The sequence below is a fragment of the Raphanus sativus genome, chromosome 4 (assembly GCF_000801105.2).
Source record: "Raphanus sativus cultivar WK10039 chromosome 4, ASM80110v3, whole genome shotgun sequence".
Classification (NCBI taxonomy): Eukaryota; Viridiplantae; Streptophyta; class Magnoliopsida; order Brassicales; family Brassicaceae; genus Raphanus; species Raphanus sativus.
In genome coordinates, this window is record NC_079514.1 from 6,630,003 (window position 1) to 6,653,261 (window position 23,259).

Sequence of the window (23,259 nt, forward strand, 5' to 3'; positions counted from 1 at the left end):
CTTTTGGTTATCGAATAAGTTATATAATTGCTTTATCGACAATAAAGCAGTTACCCTCCACCTTAATTCAATACAATATATATATATATATATATGTATTCCAACAATTATTTTCTCATGTTATCTTTGAAAAGAGACAAAAAACTAAAACGATCTTCTGTATAGTTGTAAAGGAACAAAGGATTTCAGTTTTGTTTTGGTAAAAAAATCTGATCCGTACAACTCACAAACAAATAATTTTGTACCCGCTCTACTTAATTTTGCGGTTATCCGCGGGTTATAGTTTTTTAAACCATAATTCTTTAATTTAATTATTATAAAATATATAAAATTATATTTATAATAAACCTTTTCTATATTATCAAAAATCATATACAGTTATATATTTTGATTTGAATAAAACAATATTTGAAACTTAAATAAGATATATTATGGTTTGAAAGTTGAGATCGGATCATAATTTTAATTTTTTTTTTCGTTTTTGTCAAAACAAAACAATAATTTAAATATGTAATTTCAATGTCAATCAAAAAGATTTATCATAGTTACCAAAAATTGTATTAAATTAAATTAATATTAAAATAAGATGTTCATATATAAAAATTAAATTCTTCAAAAGAATAATTTAAACAAAAACTATACCCGCTCTTTAAACTAAAAAAAGTCTAACGCCTAAACAAACTAAAAAAAGTCTTCACGAAGTGGAACTGAAATTAAATGAGGAGCTAGCCTAACGCCTAAACATGGTAGCGAGAAGAACTTTAAGACTCAAGTAATGACTAATGATAATTTACATGTGGCCAGTCTCTCACACGTGTCGATACTCCTCTCAACACGACTTCTAGGGTTTCCGTATAGTAAACTGATTCAATTATATAAATAGACATTTTCGTTTTTTAAAATATCTATATTATTAAAATGTTATCTTTGTATATCTCGACGTGTCTGGTACTGTAGAGAAAACGAATTTGCCTATGATTTGTTCTACTCATCGTTTTTCTTCTAGTCATTATCGTTTTTATTAACTAAATTATCTTTCAAGTTCTAATTAAACGTTGATACTGCTAATAATGTTTATTGTGTAGCTAACATCGAATTACTGGGATCGGACTTCGTTTTTTCACGATTTTTTTTTGCATAAAACAACTTTCAGTCTTTCATGAATGATTTAACTCCAATCTTTAAAACAATAAAAGAAGAGACTAGAATAACCATCTAATATAATGGAAGACAATAGTTTTAGTGTTTGACAGGGAACTTAAACTTTCTTTCACTTATTGTCAAGTTGAGCGAGGTAAATGGCTTTATCATAATATTTTAAGTAAATACTAATCATCGAAGCAAATTCAAAATACTATGCTCAATTTTTTTCAATATTTATTTTGCTTATAATTTTTACAGTTTATAACTATTCCGTAATCACTTACCATTCCCTCTAATCGTTAAAATTTTTGTGCTGATATATATTCAACTAAGTGATGCAAAATAATTCATTAAATCCATTACAAATTTATTATATATTTACCATTTTTGAATGCTATTCTCTTATTTTTTATTATTTTATATCAATTTATTGTTTTAGTTTAAAGCTAGGTATAAACACATTAATATGGGTTAGTGTGTAGATAAAATTTCACCATTAAACTCATAACAAATAAGGAAAATATAAAAATGATAATAGTTTATTATTTTGAGAGATTTACATTTTTTCTTGGAAAACTCTTTTTATACTTTTCTGTTTTTTAGTGGTTCATATTCAAATATACTCTTATAAGCGTATATAGTTTTTATATATAGTTTTCATATAGTTTTCACTTATATAGTTTTCGCTCATATAGTTCTTACTGCTAGCCTAATATTAGCCGGGGGGTAATATAACCATTTTAAATCACAAATGGTCCATCGTATAGCTATTTTCTCCAACTAAATACTTTTTGTAAAAGTATCGTGTGATGATGACATGAATCTATATAATAAAAAGATATGATCTGATTCGACCACATGTCACTATATTTCGACTGCAGATTCACAGATATATATTAATGGTTTTTTTACTGATCTCTTTATAAATAATGGCATTATCATGGAAGCTCATTCTTTTGTGGTTACAGCTCCGGAAAGACTGTTATAAAATATTTTCTAAGATAAAAAACAACAATTTAGGAGGACTCGTGTCCGGGTGTAATGTGCAAGCTGCAAAATCGTAGCATTACCTTAAAGCGACAAGCAAAAGTGAGACTGGGTAAAAAAAAAAGTGAGACTGGGTCTATTCACATCGATTGTTACATGATAATATATTTTTGTACATAAGGTTTTCCAAATGTTTCAAAAAATATATATTATGGGTTGCCATATATATGCATTAGAAGAAAAACTATACAATTTTTGGAAACAAAAAAAAAAGAAAAAAAATTATACAAGGTCCGGTGTTTTCCTTAGAGCCAAAATGATCGAAGATGAGGTGGCTTATAGTTATAGGAAACCAGACTGAATTAGAAAATTAAAATGATCATCACTAGAACTATTATTTTAAAACAAACTTTGGAATATATCTTTTCTCTATCAGTTACAAAAAAAAAATATTTTCTCTATTTTAGACTTTTATTTTGTTTAACGTAAATAATAAGATAAATGGGTCTTGTAGTTTAGTGGTATGTGAGTTCCGCCACTTAAATTCGGGTCTCGGCTATAGTGGATTAATATAGAGTGATTACCAGTCTTTTTGAATGCTTTTGTTGAACTTTCTGGCGGACAAAAAACCAGATTTCCGATGAACAGTTTTTAGATGTTAGTCGGAAATTCCTTTGGAGGCATCTAAATACTAAATTCATAAAAAAGTAAATATTAACAAAAACCATTTGACCAAAATAAAAGTAAAACAAACCATCGGAGATATTTCAATTAAGTCTCATTTTCTGCCAACGTATATTCAGCCACTAACGGATACTACACAAGACACCAACAAGGTTTATTTGTATATATACATATAAAAATCAATTATAAATTTGTATTTTATCATACAAACAGATTTTTATACTATTATTAAGAATTGATTTTGCTGATTTGTATTGTTTTCTATATATTTTAGGCTGAATCATGTTTTATATTCAACTTTTAGGATTTAGATAATGATTTATAATTTTCCATAATTTTAACATGTCACTAATTATTAAATAAACACTTCTAATAATATTAATAATAGTTGCTTATTTAGGAAACAATGACTCTAGTTGTTTTCCTTTACCATGTGCAATAAAACTATTTTTTTAATTTACAGTATATTTAAAAAATAAAAATCTAGAAATATTGTAGAATTTATTATTTTTACTAATATTTTAATATAAATTGATTTAACTAAACATAAATTTAAGATAAAATAATTTTTTATCTATTTCTTTTAGTCTAATATATTAAATTAAATTGTATAAAATTAATAAAAAACTTATAATTATCAAAAATTAAAAACTAAAAAGTATTTAAAAATTGTAGATATATAAGACACTAAGTATTTAAAATTGTAGACACGTATTTTTATCCGTGCTTTACTTTATAAAAATATTCTAAAAAAATTCTACTAAATATACATTATCTAACCTGACAGTTTTATACATTGAATCCAAATTTTGGGGATGGATTATCATGACATCACCGATATAATTGATGCCTAATCCATTGTCTTATTGGTTTTTCTTTTGTCTGCAATCGCTTTTTATTTTCTCCGTAATTTTTAAATAATCTCCGTAATTTTTAATTAAAATATGTCACTCTATTGCTTGTTACTTTTAACTGCCGCCCTCAAATAATTATACATAAGAGTAATTTTTTAAGTTGTCCTTGTTGTAATATTGGTATAACCAAACTTTAACAAATAATTGGAAGCTCGAACAAAATTAAAATATGCTTTTTCGTGTGCCTCTTTTGGCAATATATTTCTCTGGTTAGGAGGCATTTAATTAGTAACTAGATTTTGATCCGTTCTTAAATTTAGTTTTTAACTAAAAGGACGGGTATATTTTCTATTTTATATTTTTAAGAAATTTAGTTTTTATATTTGTGTTTTAGTCATATTCATGTTTTTCATTGTAATATTTCTTTTAAATGATTAATAAGAGGTTTTAATAATTGTATTAAAATAGTTAGAACACATCTATATCGATAGGTCATGTTCATGTTTTAATAGTATTGATTTATCATTTAAAAACTCGACAAAACCTCAAAATTCGTCATTAACCCGCCAACCTAAACCAAAAGAAAAATTGATTAAACTTATCATATATTTTATAATAGTACATAAACTGAATCAACTATTTAATTTAACATATAAAGTAAATGTTTTGTTTTTATATTATGTATTTTAATTTATAGGCTTTGTAATTATTATTATTTTGGTAAAAATATTTTGTAATGATCAAATATTGTTACAATTTTAGTGTATATACTTTTTTCCTTTATTTTGAAGTATATAATGGACTTAAATCTATTAATAGATTGAATTTATGATTGTTAAAGTTACTTACAAATAATATTAATTAGTAATGGACTTAAATCTATTAAAATATATAATGGACTTAAATCTATTAAAATATGCTTTTTCGTGCGCCTCTTTGGCAATATAGTTCTCTGGTTAGGAGGCATTTAATTAGTAATGGGTTAATCATATAACCTAGGTCCACGATATTCAACAATCCATGCAATAGGCCAATAGTTACATCTACGTTGTTCCATAATGCCAAAAAATTGTTGACGAATTAAAGAAAGAACGGAATTCTTTTTTTTCCTTCTCTTTTATATTATATATGATTTTAAATTACTATATACTATATACATCCCAACAAGAAAATATATTGATATCCGAGTGGAAGACATTCTTAATTCACATAACCATGAATATATATACGTGCAGAAATTTTTAAAAACAGGATCTCTCTAGCGAGTATGAAAATTTCACCACTAGATTTAACTAACTTGGGTCATTTTCTCTCGTCTTCATAATTCGTAGGATACTGAGCAGGGACTGCAACAACCAATAGGATTTTAGACACATGGTTACTTGTTTAAGATTTTTCTTTCAGTGCCATATAAATTCTCTCTTAAGTGTCCTTAGAGTATGATTAATGGAAGAAACCCTAATGAAGTTCTTAGAACATGATTTGACATTTTTCTGCTAAAAACTATATCTTATATCTTTTATTTACGATACATTTTCAGTGTTTCTTAGTTAAAACTATTTTTTTATTCTTAATTACACTAAGAGCAATTTTATTGGGTACCTAGCATAGATGTTCTAAAAGTACATTTATGTGTATGTATTTTTAGAATCTCTAAACTAAATATCCCCAGTGGGATTGCTCTAATATACCCTCTCTAACAAGTTCAATTGATCATGGTCTTACATCGTTCAATTTCTGATATCGATCAACATGACGAAATTACTCGACTATAACATTTATTCTTGTGTTTCAAATTTGATATACATTATTACATATGAAAATTCACATTCTACAAAACATACGTATATGCACATGTCGACAGATGCTTGCATCTATCATAGATGTAATATATGACAAAAGTACTCTTTTCTTCGAGTTTAAATACGAATGTCTTTTTTTTCTTTTTGAAAGAACGAAATATGAATGTCGACGAAGAGCATTATGGCTAGAGAGAATTTAATGTCACAATAATTGAGATTGATATGTTATATCGACCGTCGTACCAATATCATAACTGAGATGACATTATATTCGAGCCTCCCAATTAATTTGGAATTTCTCACCGTACGTAGAGTTCAATAAATTCAAAAGATAAAATCATTGGTTTTAAGTTTTAACGTTTTTGTCAAAAAAAAAAAAGTTTTAACGTTATGTGTTGTAATTGTTTTCCTGTACACGAGTTGGCTATGTGCCTATGTTCATAGCCTCTTGCTCAAAATATGGGTCCGATAAGTCATATTCATATCATCATACGGATACATATTCAATAAATCGTATCTATATATAGAATCGTATCTCTTATTTTGGATATGAAGTAAATATTATCTTTTCGAGACTACAAACAATAAAACTTTTAGAAAAATATTGAATGAACTGAAAGAATTGAAAGAATTTTGGTTTTCGTCTAATGTTTGAATGTTTGTTATAAAGAAACGTGGCCGTGGACCCGTGGTAAACCGATTAGTCAATATCAAGTCTTTGGAAAATTCTTCGCTGAAACGTAATTTTTGACCACACTTGACTTTCTTTAATAAAACCATTAAAGGTAAATTAAAACTTCAATTTTGTAAACTTTTTTTATTCTCCTGCTATTTAATTTGAAAGCCTCTTTACAAAAAAAAAACTCCCATTTTGTTTTACGTACATCAAGTAGATAAGAATTAGAGAAACCCTACCAAGTACCAAATTACTGTCGCTCGTAAAGACATTTAGAAGTATTGATTCCTTTAATAAAGACAGTTATAAGTACTGTTGTTTTGTATTTGTTTCTTTATATGCCCCCACACGGTATCATGTCTCAGTAATTACAAAACCAAAAAATGGACGTGACAATGATGAGTTAGATTGTCTAAACCAAGCTTGCAACTTGTATTATTATAGTATAACCTAATATCTAACTTGTTGACATTCTATAAAGACAATAAAAATATAAGCTTTACAACTTTTCGTTTTAATTTCATGACATGACAGAGATTAGCATTAGCATACAAATTTAGAAACTATATGTTGTCAAAATGATTAAAAACTCAATTTAGAAAAAAAGAAGAACTAAAGAGAAATTAGTATAGAAAAGGGAAGGCCGTAGACAGTGTAGAGGTGTCAAAATAAAATAGTTCATTCAATTCAGTTTATGGTATGTTCGGATATTTAATGAATTATCTTAGGTCAATTTATTTATTATATGAATTTTAATTTAAAATTCAGATCATCAAGATCATGAATTAAATGAGATAATTCATGATAAAAATAAAAAATAAAAATTATAAAATCTAACATTTTTTTTCTTCCTAATACCAGAACAAAAAGTTCGGGAACGAAATCCGTAACTTCATATTCGTGGCTATATCAAATTAATTTTACTTGGATCCACAAGAACACATGTCACTGATAAATATGGTAAATTTAGTTTTCGTTGGAAGCAACACACAGGTGGGGTAAAGTGTAACTAAATCCTAGTAGTATTTGATTTTCAGGGTCTACATAAAGGGAGCTAAGATTTTGTATCAATTTAGATATATATATATATATATAGAATTCGATCAGGCCCTTGTTTTAGCGTCTTGAAACTCTTTAAATTTGTAGAAATATATATATATTTAGAAGTGGTATAGAATCAAAATGGCCTGAATAAATGCCAGCTTCTGTAGTTTTCCACTTATGACCAAAACGTCGATTGTGGCTAAAGAATATTTACATATAGTTCACAAAACTTGACCAATTAGAAAATGCACGTGTCACATTTGTATTTGAAATTTGAAAATATTCACATTTTCTATAATGCTCGTATATATCTCCTCTTTTGAATTTTGACTACATATATGCTCCAGGGACTACATTTGAAAAAATAATAATAATTTTCTTACATACGTGCCCGAAATGATTTTCTTTACTTAGATTTACGTACATGGAGGTTTGTGAATGGAGAAGAACGGGTTTGGTTTCTCAACGCTATCGTTTTAATAAACCAATGAAAAAAGTCCTACTAAGAAGTTATAATTTCTCCGTTTAGACTAAAATATTTAACAAATATTGAATGATGTGAAAACCACATTTATGTAAAAAATATTGTCTTCATTCGTATGGATAATGTGAAAACCACATTTATGTGAAAAGGAAAACTTGTGTCTGAATGTGTATATAGTCTATAACTATATCCATAAGTTTAAATTTTGGTGTCCAAAATCAATTTTCCCATGTCTCTTAAACTTTGAGGAACCCCACAAACATTTACGTATTTCTTTATACCGGGCTGAGAAGTCAACTTGAAATTAATTTACCGACCATTTATTTTACTTGTCATCCAAAATATCTAAATACACGAAATGTATATAGACACTTTTCTACAAATAAACTAATACTCCCTCTGTTTTTTAAAGATACATATTCTAGACTTTTCACATATATTAAGAAATCACATTAAAAATGCACTGATTTTTGTGAATAACAATTTTCCATAATTTTTAACCAATAAAAAATCAATAAATACAATTATTTTTCTTGAAATTAACAGATTTTCATTAAGTAATACATTGAAAAAGTAAAAAAATGTATCTTTTTAAAACAATTTTTTTTCCTAGAACATGGATCTTTAAAAAACAGAGGGAATAATAAGGAAGACATAAATCGTTGAGAAAACACAACAAAAAATAGAGAACTAATCATGATTTTTGGACACCGACACGGATATGCATCGATGCTTTAGGATCCATTTACATACCCAAAAAAATAGTCTATCCGTGAGCTGTACCTTCTATTGGAGATTAGTTTGGGTCTTTCCATAGGTCCGGGATATCCCTAGATTAATAAAAAAAAAACACAACAAAAAGTATTACGCCCCATAACACAAAAAAATTTGAAGAGTAATTCTGAAACAAACGTAGAGACGTAAGAAATAGAGAGAACAATGGGCTTCACTAAGCGGTATCTATCGAAACTATGGATAGTTTTCTCTTTTACTCGTAAGGTGCGAGTTGTCGCACCAATATATTTATCTATTTAAATATGCTGGAATATATATATAATTTATATAATTTGCATTTCAATATTCTTATGCTCAAATGCCGATCCTTTTTGTCATTTTATGGTTCTTATTGGCGAGTTTTATTTAATGAAGTTTGCATTAGGATGCATGCGTATTATACTCCCTCTGTTTCATAATAAGTGTCACTTTGAGCTCATTTTCTTGTTACACAAAGAGTGTTACTTTACAATTTCAATGTAAATTATACTAACTTTCAGCTGAAAATTAATTGCAAACTGCATTAATTTTATAAATAATTTTTATTTATCTAAAATACTATTGGTCAAAGAGGTATAATTAATTACAACTTACATATATTTCAACAACTTTCTTAATCTGTGTGAAAAATGTCACAACGACACTCTTTAAGAAACAGAAACAGAGGGAGTATATGACAAAATGACAGTTCATAATCATGTATATACGTACATTAATAATGGATATAACCTGTTCGTTTTCCATTAAATCATTCATTTCATAACAATTGTTGGTTTTACAAATATACGAAATTAAAATGTTATGAGACAGCAATTATAGAAAAAGCCACTACATGTATAAGCAGCTCTCATATTTTGAAATAATCAATGTGTTTGTTTTTTGAAGTTTAATCTTCTTACCAAAGCGTATAATGCTAAGTTAAATGATATCGGACTTTATGCAATTAGCAAATCTGATTTAACTAACTTTGTGATTATAAGTATTTAGCCTATATTTTACCAAAAAAGTATTTAGCCAATATTGGTTGACCCAGTATCAATAGTTAAATAAATTAAAACGTATGTAACTTGTCAATTGCATCCTGTTATTGCAATTTAATTGCACTAGCTCCTATAATCTTTTTTCTAAAAAATGTTTATGATCATAGGAACACGTAGTTATTTAGAAAGTATAGTCATTACTCAACATTTTATTATGTCAACGCATAATCTAATTATTGCACATAACTCAATCACGATATATTAATTCTTATTATAATAAGCTGAATGCTTTTTTGTTTTTGGTCAAATAAGCTGAATGCTAAAACTCAACATATGTATTATTGCGGAACTCAATACTATAACAACTCGATCGTCATGATTCATTATACTGATAAACTGTTTCTTTTGGACAAAAACAAGAAAAATATTCTTTTGACTTTGATACAAGCTTAATATTAATGTATTGACCAATAATACTAATAAATGCAGAAGCCACGTGGTTGGGTTTAGTTTGATGAGCACCAGAGCATGAAAGCAGGTGTACGTCACACACGTACACCGTCTCAAAGTCAAATAGAAAGTCAATGTGCGCATTAACAAACATATGTACGTAGTATAGTTTGTTAACCGCAATTAATGCAATTTAAACAAGATTTATTAATGTGGTCTATAAAGAAGAGGTAAATAATATCGACTTACCCGGAAATATGGTCAATACAAATATACAATAATGAAAAAATAGTACAGGCAATGCTTTCGGGGACACGAAACATAATATGCAATGCTTTCGGGTGGGACAAGACTTGGGTTCACCCCCTATGGTGAATCTTTAAATTCACCACCTCCTTAGTAACCAACCACAATATCAACTAGATTAATAATTAAAAAATATTAAATAATTTTTTCAAAACCAAAAAAAAAAATAGTGTCAATTTTAATAATGCTAATGTCACTATCTAATCCATAAACTCAAACTCTATACCCTAAATCCAAATTCTAAATTCTAAATTCTAAATTATAAACCCAAACTCTATACCCTAAACCCAAACCATAAATCATAAACCCAAAAACCTGAACTCTAAACCCAAACCTATACCCTAAACCCAAATCCTAGACTCTAAACCCAAAACATAAATACAAAACCCAAACCCTATACCCTAAATATTTTAGATTAATATTGATGTTGTTCTTTTGAAATTTAAGGTTAAGAATTAAAGTTTGGATTTAGAGTTCATGGTTTGGGTTATAGTCTAGGGTTTGGGTTTAGAGTCTACGGTTTGGGTTTAGGGTTTATGGTTTGGGTTTAGAGTCTAAGATTTTTTAATTTTTTTATTATTAATCTAGTTGGCAATTTGATTGGTTATTATGAAGATGGTGAATTTAAAGATTCACCATAGGGGTGAACCCAAGTCTTGTCCTTTCGGGTGGGTTAAGGAGTACAGTACGGATCTGGAAGACTATTATTAATTAGGTTGATAAACTATTAAAGTAAACCATTGTGGTTTTGGAGACATTAGTTTAATCCCCGAGGATCATATGTTGAAGAGCCCATGTTTGATTGTACTTAAAACAAATTTCCAACTTGTCTTTTGTCAAACTCATGCCACAACCAAATGTAATTATTACTTTGTTTATTTTCTTTTTAATGATTTTCTTAATACATGTAACTTTTATGCTATTTATATTAGTTGAAATTATAGAATACTGAAGAAGCTCTTCTAGTGCAGTTGTTTTGTTAAGAATTTATTAATTTTCTTTTTTGCTAAATTGTAAATATCAATGTTTATTTTTTATTTTTATAAAAAGATATATCAATGCTTATATATCATCCCATGTAATTTTCGAATTTCAAACAATACGATTTTCCATTAATTATGGAACTAACTGAAAAAAAGTTATATAAAACTTTTAGCTTAGTGTAAACAAAATTAGGCGTATTTTACCAAAAACAAAATTTACTAGACGTCATTTTTAGATGGCTCAACCAATGTAGTGCGAACACGCTTGATTCAAACATAAAATCTGACAAATAAAATTACTGGTTTGTATGATTGTCTTCTAACATCAATACAGTATTAAATTAGTTTTGAAAAATAAAGAATTCTTATTTATTTTTATAAACAAATGGGCTGAAAGGAATAACATGCGCATTCATGTCCCAAAGGAATAACTACTACCCAAAGCAAAGACCAATAGACATGCATAAATGAACGATATAAGAAAACAATTTAAGAATAAGGCTCAATGACATAAGGCCCAGTAAAGGCCCAATTAAAAAATTTAAATGGTTTTTGCCGCCGCCGGGAAACCTGACATGACCCGGTGTTGGATAATGGTAAGAAAATCTACAATTTCACCGGAAAGGCTGAGACTTTATTGCTCCGGTCACATAATCTGCTCCTTTAGCCGCTCATTAGCTCTCCGGAATTTGATTCCCGGTTACTTTTCTTCCCATTTTCACATCAGAAAAGAACAACATGATCGACACTACTTCACTTCGGCTGTTTCGTCTCAAGATACTCTTATTGACCGTAAAGTGTTCGACGAAATGCCTAACCGAGATAATAAGACGGTGGAGTCGAGCTTTATGTTCATTCGAGATTTACTTAGATCCTCCATGGTGAGAGCGGAGGCAGAGACTCCGAGGAGCATCCACTGTTTCGCTCTGAAGAGTGGGTTTCTTCAAGATTTGCATGCCTCTTCACAGCTCCTGACGCTTTACGGTAAAGCAGGGGACTTTGCGTCTTCGTTGGGTCTGTTTAGTGAGCTGAAAGTGAAAGATGTGATTGCTTGGAACAGTGTGATCACTGCTCTGAACCGAAACGGTCGTTCCACGGTAGCTCTTGGAGTTTTCGTTGAGATGATTCAGAAAGGGACTGAGTTTGACTCGACGACGCTGTTACTTGCACTGTCGGCGTTGTCAAGTTTAAGCCTTTCGAAAGTGTGTCCAGTGGTTCATTGTTTGGCAATAGAGGCTGGCTTGGTATCTGATTCTAACTTATGCAATGCGTTGATGAATCTTTATGCCCAAGGCGAGGATTTGAGCTCTGCGGAGTGTGTGTTCACGCGTATGGAACAACGAGACATTGTTTCTTGGAACACAATCGTGACAAAGTGTCTTGCAAGTGGGCAATACTGGAAATCGTTGAAGTATTTCAAGTCGATGTGTGTTTCAGGACAAGAAGCTGATAATGTGACGTTTTCGAGTGTTATCTCATCTTGTGCTTCTCTTGAAGAGATCTCTTTAGGTGAATCCTTCCACGGGCTGGTTATTAGATCAGGTTATGTGCCAGAAGCTTATGTCTCTGTTGCCAACTCGATCATTTCGATGTACGCAAAATGCGGGGACATAGATTCTGCAGAAACCGTGTTTGAAAACTTATTATGCAAGGATGTGATTTCCTGGAATGCTATCCTTAATGGTTTTGCTTCAAACGGGATGTTTCAAGAAGCATTTGGTGTGTTTAAGGAAATGCAATCGTTGAATAGGATTCAGCCTGATATTGCCACGGTGGTTACAGTAACTTCCATTTGTGGTGATAGGTGTCTGTCACTAGAGGGAAGAGCAATTCATGGTTACACTCTTGGCAGGGAGATGCAGTCTAGAGCATTAGTGGTAGTTAACAGCCTTATTGATATGTACGGTAAGTGTGGCTTAACAAAGCAGGCTGATTTGTTGTTTAAGATAACAACTGACCGAGACTTGGTTTCGTGGAACTCGATGATATCTGCTTTTGTGCAAAATGGGTTTACTCGAGAAGCTAAGAGTCTGTTCAAGGAAGTTGTCAGTGAGTATTCTCGTTCAAAGTTTAGCTTGTCAACCGTGTTGGCAATTCTTCCGTCGTGTTGTTCATCTGATTCTCTCATATTTGGCAAATCAGTACATTGTTGGCAGCTAAAGCTAGGATTTGGGAATAATATCCTCTCAGCTAACTCAGTTATAAACATGTACATCGGCTGCAGGGACCTAACTTCAGCATTTTTGCTGTTAGAGACAATATCCGAAACAAGGGATCTTGCATCTTGGAACTCTGTTATCTATGGTTGTGCATCGAATGGTCACTATTTAGAATCACTAAGAGCGTTTCAAGCAATGAGTCATGAAGGGAAAGTTAGCCATGACATGATTACTCTTCTGGGGACAATCTCGGCATGTGGAAACCTCGGACTGGTCTCAGAAGGAAGATGTTTTCATGGACTAGCTATCAAGACTTTGATAGAGTCTGAGACCCAATTGCAGAACACGTTGATCACCATGTATGGTAGATGTAAAGACATCGATAGTGCAGTGAAGGTCTTTGGCTTGATCTCTGACCCTAACTTATGTTCCTGGAACTGTGTCATCTCAGCTTTGTCTCAGAATAAGGCTGGAACCGAAGCTGTTCAGCTATTTAGAAAACTCGAGGTAGAGCCGAACGAGATCACATTCGTTGGCCTTCTCTCAGCTTCAGCGCAGCTCTGGTCTACAGGCTATGGTGTGCAGGCACATTGTTACCTCATCCGCCGTGGATTTCAAGCTAACCCTTTCATCAGTGCCGCGCTTGTGGACATGTACAGTAGCTGCGGGAGGCTAGAAACGGGCGTGAAGGTGTTTAGAAACTCAGGAGTTAGATCAATTGCTGCTTGGAACTCACTTATTTGTGCATATGGATTCCATGGAAAGGGAGAGAAGGCAATGGAACTTTTCAGTGAAATGAGTGTCTCAGGGATGGAACCAAACAAGAGCACTTTCATCAGTCTACTGTCAGCTTGCAGCCACTCAGGTTTTTTAGAAGAAGGCCTAAAATATTACAACCAGATGGAGGATAAATTCGGGGTGAAACCAGTCACAGAGCATCGGGTTTGCGTTGTTGACATGCTTGGTAGGGCAGGGAAGCTGAGAGAAGCTTATGAGTTCATCAAAGGAATCGGAGAGCCACAGAAAGCAGGTGTATGGGGAGCTTTGTTGAGTGCTTGCAACTATCATGGAGATACAGAGCTGGGGAAAGAAGCTGCAGAAGTTTTGTTTGAAATGGAACCAGACAATGCATCTTACTATATCTCATTGTCGAATACATACGTTGGATTGGGAGGCTGGGAAGAAGCTGTGCGGCTACGGAAGACAGTGGAGGATAAAGCATTAAAGAAGCTTCCTGGTTACAGTAGTATTGACGTTAGCGTAGGATTGTAGGATAGTGTTTCTTGAGATTTTCATTACAAAGCAGTGATTAGTTTAGGCTGTGTGAAAAGCCATTGGGTGAAAAGTAGATAAAATAGTAATAGACAGTACATTCTTTGTAAAATCCAAATAATAACATTACAGTAAAGAAGTACAAATGCCAAAAAAAGTTCAAACGATTCAGAGAGTTTTACTGTTCAGTTAATAGAAAACCTTGCTAAGTATTCAGCAAAAGGTTGGAAGAGGAAGATGGCAATGGAAAATGTGAGAATCAAAACTGAGAACAAACAATCAAAAGCTTGAGAAGAGAAACATCTCCTTAGGACCTCAGGAAAAAAGATGGTTGCAAGCTCACATATCAACTTCCTCAGAGCGAAAGACCGTTGAATTCAGACAATGTTTTATCCAGATCATGCTCTATGTTCTGTGAATCAATAAATGACATAGAGAACAACCATTTCAGATATTGGCTTTCATCAAATGATGAGGGATTGAGGAAAAAACAACATAGGATTTTAGAGATCAAGAACCTCATGGTATAGTTGTCTTAATCGTCCAAGTAGTAGTATGAGCCAGCAGACTTTTGCTCCCTATCTTTAGTCGACTCTAATTTGTTGATTCTTGGTCTGAAATTGGTGGGATCCCGTCTGAAGGTGATGTTCAGATGCTGCAAGAAATAGAAATCATTAGCACCAAATATTAGGTTACTTTTTTTTCTTGCCCCTGCGGTGTACAACTAAGAGGAGTATAGGAAGACTTACAGAGAGGAAGAGATTCATTCCACTGAGTAGTGATTGAGGACAATTTGCAATACAATCAATGGATGGTTGTCCTTCATAGACAATGACCCGGTCTGCTAGATAGGTAGCCATTATAAAGTCATGCTCCACTATAAATGCAGTTTTCTTTGCATGGAGAATGAATCGCTTAATCACTTTAGAAGCCACAATACGTTGCTCTGAATCGAGGTATGCACTTGGCTCATCAATCAGGTATATATCTGCAGGCTGCACAAAGTTTGTGTATGCATGAGATCACTAAGACAAAGAAAACCAGCTAAGTTTCTATAGACTTCTAACAAAAAAACACTCACTTTTCCGAGGCACAGAGCTAGTGCAACCCTCTGCAGCTCTCCTCCTGAGAGATTGACAACTTCCTGATCCATCAACTGCTCAATCTGAAGCGGTTTCATCACGTCCGACACAAACTGAGGATGCATGTAAGAATCCCGAATCTTTTGATGTAGCAAATGCCTAACAGAATTTTGAAACCTCGGGCTGATCTTTTGTGGCTTGTACGAAACATTAAACTCTGGTATCTCTATGTCTGATTCTTCTGTCTCGTCTGGTTTCAACAAACCCGCCTGCAAAAATTTACCAATAATACAAGCTCAGGAGTCCAGCACTTGCTGACCAAGAGAGAGAGGATATAAAGGAAGACGAGAATACCAGCATCCGGATAAATGTAGTCTTCCCTGTACCGTTCTCCCCAAGCATCACAATAATCTGAGAGTCGGTGAATTCACCTTCCGTCACTTTCAACCTGAAGTTTCCTTGAGTTTTGGTCATGGTTGGGTACTTGTACCTAGCGTACGACTGTATTTCCTCAGCACTTTCTTGTGGAGTCTCAGCAACCTTCCAACCAAAGAAGAAACCATTAAGGACACGCTATTGATTACCTTTGTGAAGTACCATCAAAAGAAGTTTACTTTGAAGGTCAGTGATTCATCTCTAAAACGTAAATTTTCTGTGGGAACAAATCCAGCCAAGAAAATGTTGATTCCTTCTCTAACAGAGAAGGGGAGAGTCACGACACCGTAGGCTCCTGGTTTCCCATACAGACAGCAAATGAAATCCGACAAGTAGTCAAGAACACTAAGATCATGCTCCACCACAATGACGTAACTGAGGAGAAAGGAAAACAACTGTAAGTAGCTTTATTTTATATCCAAAATAATCAGAAAGATGGATAAAAATCGAAACCTATTAGGCCTAAGGAGGGAACGGACGACTTGAGCAGCTTTGAGTCTTTGCTTAACATCAAGATAACTAGATGGCTCATCAAACATGTATATCTCAGCGTTTTGTATGGCCACAACAGCGATAGCAAACCTCTGCAGCTCACCACCAGATAAATTCTCAACATCACGGTCAATGACCTGGTTCAGCTCCAGATCAGCACAGAGCTCCGCCTTCTTATCTCTCTCGTCCTTCTGGTCAAGGACCTCCCCAACGTTGCCTCGAACAGCTTTCGGGATGTGGTCGACATACTGAGGCTTTATAATGGCCTGTCGTGGACACGAAATCACGGTTTGTGTCATGAAATGAAACCAAGGCCCCCTCTGAAAAAACAAATGTTAAGAGGTTTCAATTTTTACATTATACCTTTAGATTATCTTCTAGAATACGGGTGAAGTAGTTTTGAAGTTCTGACCCACGGAAGTGAGTCAAGATCTCTTGCCAGTCTGGAGGATTCTGCACAAGAAGGAAGACTAATATTAAATCAACTAGTCCAGAAATGAAACTTTCAGACAAAAAATTTCAGAAACTGAGGAGAGATTATTACAGTGAAACGGCCCAAATTTGGTTTGAGCTTCCCCGCCAAGATTTTGAGGGCGGTTGATTTTCCAATACCATTAGTCCCAACCAACCCTAGGACCTGCCCTGGCCTTGGAACTGGGAGCCTGGAAGTAAAGACAGCGTTTTACAATGTCTTAAAACTAAAAGAGGAGTATCAGTTTTTTTTCAAAGGAACAAATAGTAATAGATAAGCAAACCTGTGCAACTTGAAAGTGTTAGCCCCATAGCGATGGGTCGTGTCTTTCTCTAAGTCTCTGGGAAGATTGATAATCTGAATAGCTTCAAATGGGCATTTCTGCAATTGTACAACAACATAAATCTATTTTAGCGTCCCAGTTATGGCTACATGTAAAGAGGTATGCAGACATATATATACCTTCACACAAATACCACAACCGATGCACAACTCCTCCGAGATGAAAGCAAGCTTGGAACCAACAGTCACCTCAATGCAAAGTTTTCCTAAGATAGACATAAGTGACCACAAAGAACATCAAATCAGTAGTATAAAGTTACAAACTAATCGATACACACGTAACCTAACCACTACAAAGTAACTAGGCAGATGCAATGAGTGATAACACAACCAATGAATCACAGTACAGCAAAAGAAAAATCCATAAGAATTAAGAGAAAAAAATAACCTGTCTTAACCACAGGACAGCTCTTCTTACACTCTTGGCGACATTTCTTTGGCTTGCAACGGTCTGAACTGACAATAGCAATACGTGTCAATCGATCTGCCATCTCTCAAAGACCTAAAAAAAAAAAACAAATACTTCAATCCTGATGAAGATTCGACATATATATACACAATCTGATAGCAGAACAAAACTTATGTTGAGAATATATTTATTGTGGCACGAACATGAACACCAACTTGATAACCAACTATTAGGGAGCATCGCATAGGCAGAAGAAAAGAAAAATCAAAGGAAACCCACTTACAATCAGAGCTAAGAAGAAAGATTTGATCACTCAATCAGCTACAAAGGTTGACACTTTCCCAAGTATCAAAAGACAAAAGGGTTATAAAAAGACCAAATCTATAAAAATGTTTTTTACGTAATCACAAGTTCTTTTGAAGAAAGATCAACGCTTTAGACACAAATCCAGATGTAAGACTTAATAGAGAACCAAACATCGAAAACCCCACCCAAAATCTATGTCGATCATCTGTAATATGAAATCAATCAGATTCAACGGCGAGAAAGGGACCTGAGATAATTGAGCGGTTCAGATTGAGCTTCGAGGGAGATGGAGATGAATAAGCGCGTGCCGATTCTTTTAAGGAACCAGCCGAGAGCACACGCACGCACCTGGGAGAGTTATGCTTTCTTTGTCCAAGTGACAAGTAAAGCTAATGTTAGGGTTTCTCTGGATTATCTGTTTCCGACAGGTTTGTTTGAACCGATTTGCTTTTTATTGGGCTTGGGTCGGTCAAATTATGGGCCTAACATTGCAAATATATATATTTTTTTCACTTTTGTGTTGTTGACATGTGTTGTCATTAACTTCTTTTGTCAAGAGTGTATAGTCATTATTGTGAAGGTCTTATTGTGGTGCAGCAGATTGATAGGCAAGAGACATGGTTTTTTTTTTGGTAGGATCACTCAACTATTCACTGCTGCTTCGAATCGTTTTGGAGCTGGTACACAGCCTTCTTCTGTTCCATATATATGCCTCCTGGCTCATCATCTTCCGATGTAGGGACCTCAGCTAGCGCCAGATTCCGTCAGTTTTGGTAACGCTGGACGTAAGAATGGTTTGAGGCATATTCAGCGTCTCTCCAAGACTTCTCTTCCTATCACACGGGTTCGATCCTCCTGAAGAAGCCATTCTTGCTCGGCAAAAATGTAACATGCGGACAAAATGGATCTAGGGAGGTGTCGTCCCTAGTGTCCATCTAGGAGCGGGGGCGTAAATGGATCCGTGCGGTTATGATCTTTACTCATAACCAAAAGATAGACAAAGTCACATGGAACGAAAGAAGTGACCTACCTACCTTGAAGACCCTAAGATCAACCACTAAAATTAAGTCCAACATCAATTCCACTATCTTCTCATCCATAAAAAATAGCCTTTTAACCTTTTTCACCAACAATCAACAAAATCACAACTTTTGAATTGCTTAGAATGAAGAAGCCGGCTCTGCGATTGAAGTTGTTCACCGCTCAGCAAGTTGTGACATATCGTTAATTTCGAAACGTTTATAAACCGTTATGTTAATTATGTCTGTGTTGTAATAAGGTTTTTAAGGATCTGTGTGATAACAATTCTGTTTTTTTTTTATTATTTGACTCTAGGATTGTTGTTATTGCGCAATTGGAGGGTGATTATAAGGAACAGTACTGTGCACGAAAGCCTAATAATGATCAGCATGGAGGAGATTCTGGTAATAACCCAAATCCAAATACTAGTTTTGAGCAACATGGGTAGTGTAGGACTGATGTGAATGGTGGTCGTCAAGTCAACAAAACCGAGATAGGGACAAGTCATGGAACTGTTTTACCTCGAGCTGACAACAAAAAGTGTATGGTTCTGGTTCTAGTCTACCTGGTTCAGCTTCTTCTGCTCAGAAGTTTAATCATCTCCCTAGTGATTGAAAGCATGGAGAGTAACAGCATCATTGATGTGGGTGGCATATTTTGTCATCTATCAGTCCTACTGGATCCAAGTGTTGGAGGTGACCATGTGGGGTAACTTCTGCAACGCACAAGGACAAAGGCTGCAAAGTCTTTGTGGGTTTCCAGTTTTTGTTGTTAAGGCGAGGAGGATCAGTGAGCAACGTTGGATCTCAGAAGCTGAAGGAAGAGAGTGCTCCTTGTATCTCCCATTTTAATGGAGTTAAACCTATTTTCTCAAATTAAGGATGAGAAACTATGAGAAACCAGACTGGATCACAGTCAATGCCAACATTATATAAATGAAGGTTGACAACTTATCTACTACACAGCTTGTCCTATCATGAATGGTGATTGCCCATGCAGCAAAAAGGTGACTGACAACAGAGATGGCACATGGCGGTGCGATAAGTGCGTGGATGAATGTGACTACAGGTATATACTGCAGCTCCAGTTACAGGACCATACAAGTCTTACTTGGGTCACAGCGTTCCAAGAGGCTGGTGAAAAGATTATGGGAATGCGTAGGATTTAACGTTATTTGATTTATTAACTTTTATTATATGATAATAATCACTGTTTTATTTAAAATATTACTTCATAAGTTATAAGTAATATTTTAATCAAAAACTATTTTATTTGATATCTCCTTATTATTAAAAAGGAAACAATTTTAAAAAGTAACCTTCAAAATGTAATATATTTACAGACATGTCATTTACTGACGTGTCAGCATAAGAGCTCTTCTCATAGTACTTTTTAAATATAGTCATTCATTCATAACTAGAGTAATTACTAACAATGCTATTTGTCTTACTTTATATACAAACCAATAGCGACACTAATAAAGCTGTATATTGTATAGTTTCATAATAAATGTGGTGTACTTTTTCAAATCTGATTGAAAACCAAAACAAATCCAATTTCTATTTCTATTTATAAGATATTAACTCTATTTGTCACATTAAAGTACGCATTTACTATATTAATATTTTGTTTTAATGTTCTTATGAATATTCTCGATAAATAATCTTAATTGAGATTTAATAGTACATTTAATATGTTTTCTCTTTCTCTATCTTTTTTTTGTTTTCTTAAACGCTATCTCTCTGTCAAAGTTAGTGTTTCTTTAGTTAGTGTCTCTCTTTCTCTCTTAACACGGACTAAAATGATCCTTGGAAGTTTTATTATAAACAAAAAGGATATGAAGATCATCTGGACATAAACCAATAAGAGTTTTAGTTTTCTAACTCATACATTATAACTAGGAAATAAAAGGATTAATGCATATGAAAATAAATGATAACAAATAGAACCATACCTTATTCAATATCAGTGATTTTTTTTGGTTTTCTGCCAATAAACTTAAAATTACATTTATTTTTTAACAATTTATTAAAAATCATAATACTATCAGAAAATATAGATTTAATATATATGCACAAATATTGTTATGTTTTTTCATCTTATATGTGTATTGTTTTGTATTGATATTTGTATATAAACTGAACCCAATAAATTTACTTTTGGATCCGCCACTGGTGCCAACTGAACAGGAGCTGACGGGATACGATTAAAAGAAGGCCACCACATGAACAGTAGTCTTCTAGCACTGGGGAATGTGATCAAGATACTAGGAAATGAGAGAAAGAGAAAGAAAGGAGCTCACATTCATTACCGTGTTAGCAAGTTAACTCGTTTGCTTCAGGTATTAACTTTTCTTTCTTTTTTGTATTATGTATGTCCTAAACTAAAATAATTTATTGGTATGTTTTTTTGCTTATGTTTTACCTCAATTTTCCAACTTAAGGATTCTCTTGGAGGAAATAGCAAAATGGTGATGGTTGGTATGGTTTTTCACATCTATAAAATATTTTTATTTTTAACGATCATTTTTTTATTCAAGCATTTGTTCTAATGACTTAACGTGTGATGCAGCCTGTGTAAGTTCAACTATTACAGATGCTGATGAGACACTGAATACACAAATGCAAATTATGCTCGCAACATTAAGAGTAAAGCAGTAGTACAGAAGTAGAAGCAGAAGTCGTGTTTTGATTATGATGCTGTGGTGAAGGAGTTCACACCATCAAATTCGGATGCAAAGAACAAAGAGTGATACAGAAGCATACGCCGTCTGCACCATCCTCTGATTATGATGCTATGGTCAAGGAGCTCACACCATCAAAATCGGAGTCTTTGCCGGTCTATAACAAGCCTGTGTATGACAAGGAGGATGTGTTACAAGCTTTTTCTGAGCTTAAGATCCCATGGACTTCTCAAGCAGCTAGGCTTAGATTTAAACAAATTTAAAATAACAATATTCTTTTTTTAAATTATATTTATATATAATTAAATTATATTTATGTTTTATATATAATTATATATTAATATTAATATTTTCTATTTTATATATTTTCAGTTATATTTTATTATATTTTAAATGTTGATATTTTATATATTTTAAAACATATTTTATATATAATATTTTATATATTTTAAATTATATTTTAGTTATATTTTATATTTTTTTAAATTTAATTTGATATATTTTATTTATATTTTAAATAATATTTTTGTATAATAATTAAATTATTTGTATATATTATATTAACTAAATATATATTTTTTATTTTATAGATAACTAAGTTAAATATTTATATATAATTAAATTGTGTTTTAAATGTGAAATATTATTCAAAATATATTTTTAATTGTAAAATTTATGAATAACATCTTTATATAAATATATTTTTATATAACTAAATAAATAAATTATACATATAGTAATATATTAAAAATATATATTAAATCGAAAAAATATATTATATATTTTTTATAATAATTTTAAGTAGCATGTACATAATGCTATATCTATCACTTTATTAAACAATTAAGCAAAAGCTTAGTGCTTCTTCGAACCAGCTTACTTTTAATTCTATTAGTGTTATTCACTGCATTGGTTTAGTTCTTCATCTTAATATGTATACATACTTTCATAATTTTTTGTATAATTAGATATTTGTGGATTTGTAAAATTGTAGAAAAAACTGAAATTTTATAAATGAACATTACCGCTAAAATTTTGAAAACTCATGAACATATATCAATATTTTCATTTTTGTAAATCTTAAGTAACTTTATGTTTTAGATGTATAAAATATAAATTAAAAATATTCTAAATAATCTTAACTATAAAAATTCATAATGGGTTTATATTCTTATTATAGGTATATTATGCTTTATTAATATATTAAAAATAGTAAGCCTTATAGAATGTTTACTGCTATTTAGGTTTGATTAATGTAGATACTTTTCTTTTGTAGTTCATTATATAGAAATTTAAATTTAAATTAAAAGTTTAAAAAACAAATATGCAAAAATGAATAAACATCTTAATATTAGCAATTATAAAATATTTTTAGTTAATCAATGATATTTTAGTATATGTTATTATATTAATTTCTTAA

At 32.2% G+C, this 23,259-nt stretch overlaps 2 protein-coding genes across 2 annotated transcripts; one reads left to right on the forward strand and one right to left on the reverse strand.

The window, feature by feature from the left end:
* Positions 1-11,697: 11,697 nt before the first annotated feature.
* On the forward strand, positions 11,698-14,883 carry LOC108855313 (pentatricopeptide repeat-containing protein At4g19220, mitochondrial). The gene has a single exon (XM_018629099.2). It carries the CDS (start codon positions 11,713-11,715, stop codon positions 14,596-14,598), a length of 2,886 nt encoding a protein of 961 aa, XP_018484601.1. The 5' UTR covers positions 11,698-11,712; the 3' UTR covers positions 14,599-14,883.
* Positions 14,682-18,539, reverse strand: LOC108855315 (ABC transporter E family member 2). Its single transcript, XM_018629100.2, has 13 exons — positions 18,384-18,539; positions 17,810-17,923; positions 17,542-17,627; positions 17,363-17,460; positions 17,152-17,269; positions 16,971-17,060; positions 16,569-16,873; positions 16,295-16,490; positions 16,035-16,220; positions 15,680-15,949; positions 15,348-15,593; positions 15,117-15,253; positions 14,682-15,010 (listed from the first exon to the last, which is right to left on the reverse strand). The coding sequence occupies exons 2-12, from the start codon at positions 17,910-17,912 to the stop codon at positions 15,134-15,136; spliced, it is 1,818 nt and encodes a 605-aa protein (XP_018484602.1). The 5' UTR covers positions 17,913-17,923; positions 18,384-18,539; the 3' UTR covers positions 14,682-15,010; positions 15,117-15,133.
* Positions 18,540-23,259: the final 4,720 nt, after the last annotated feature.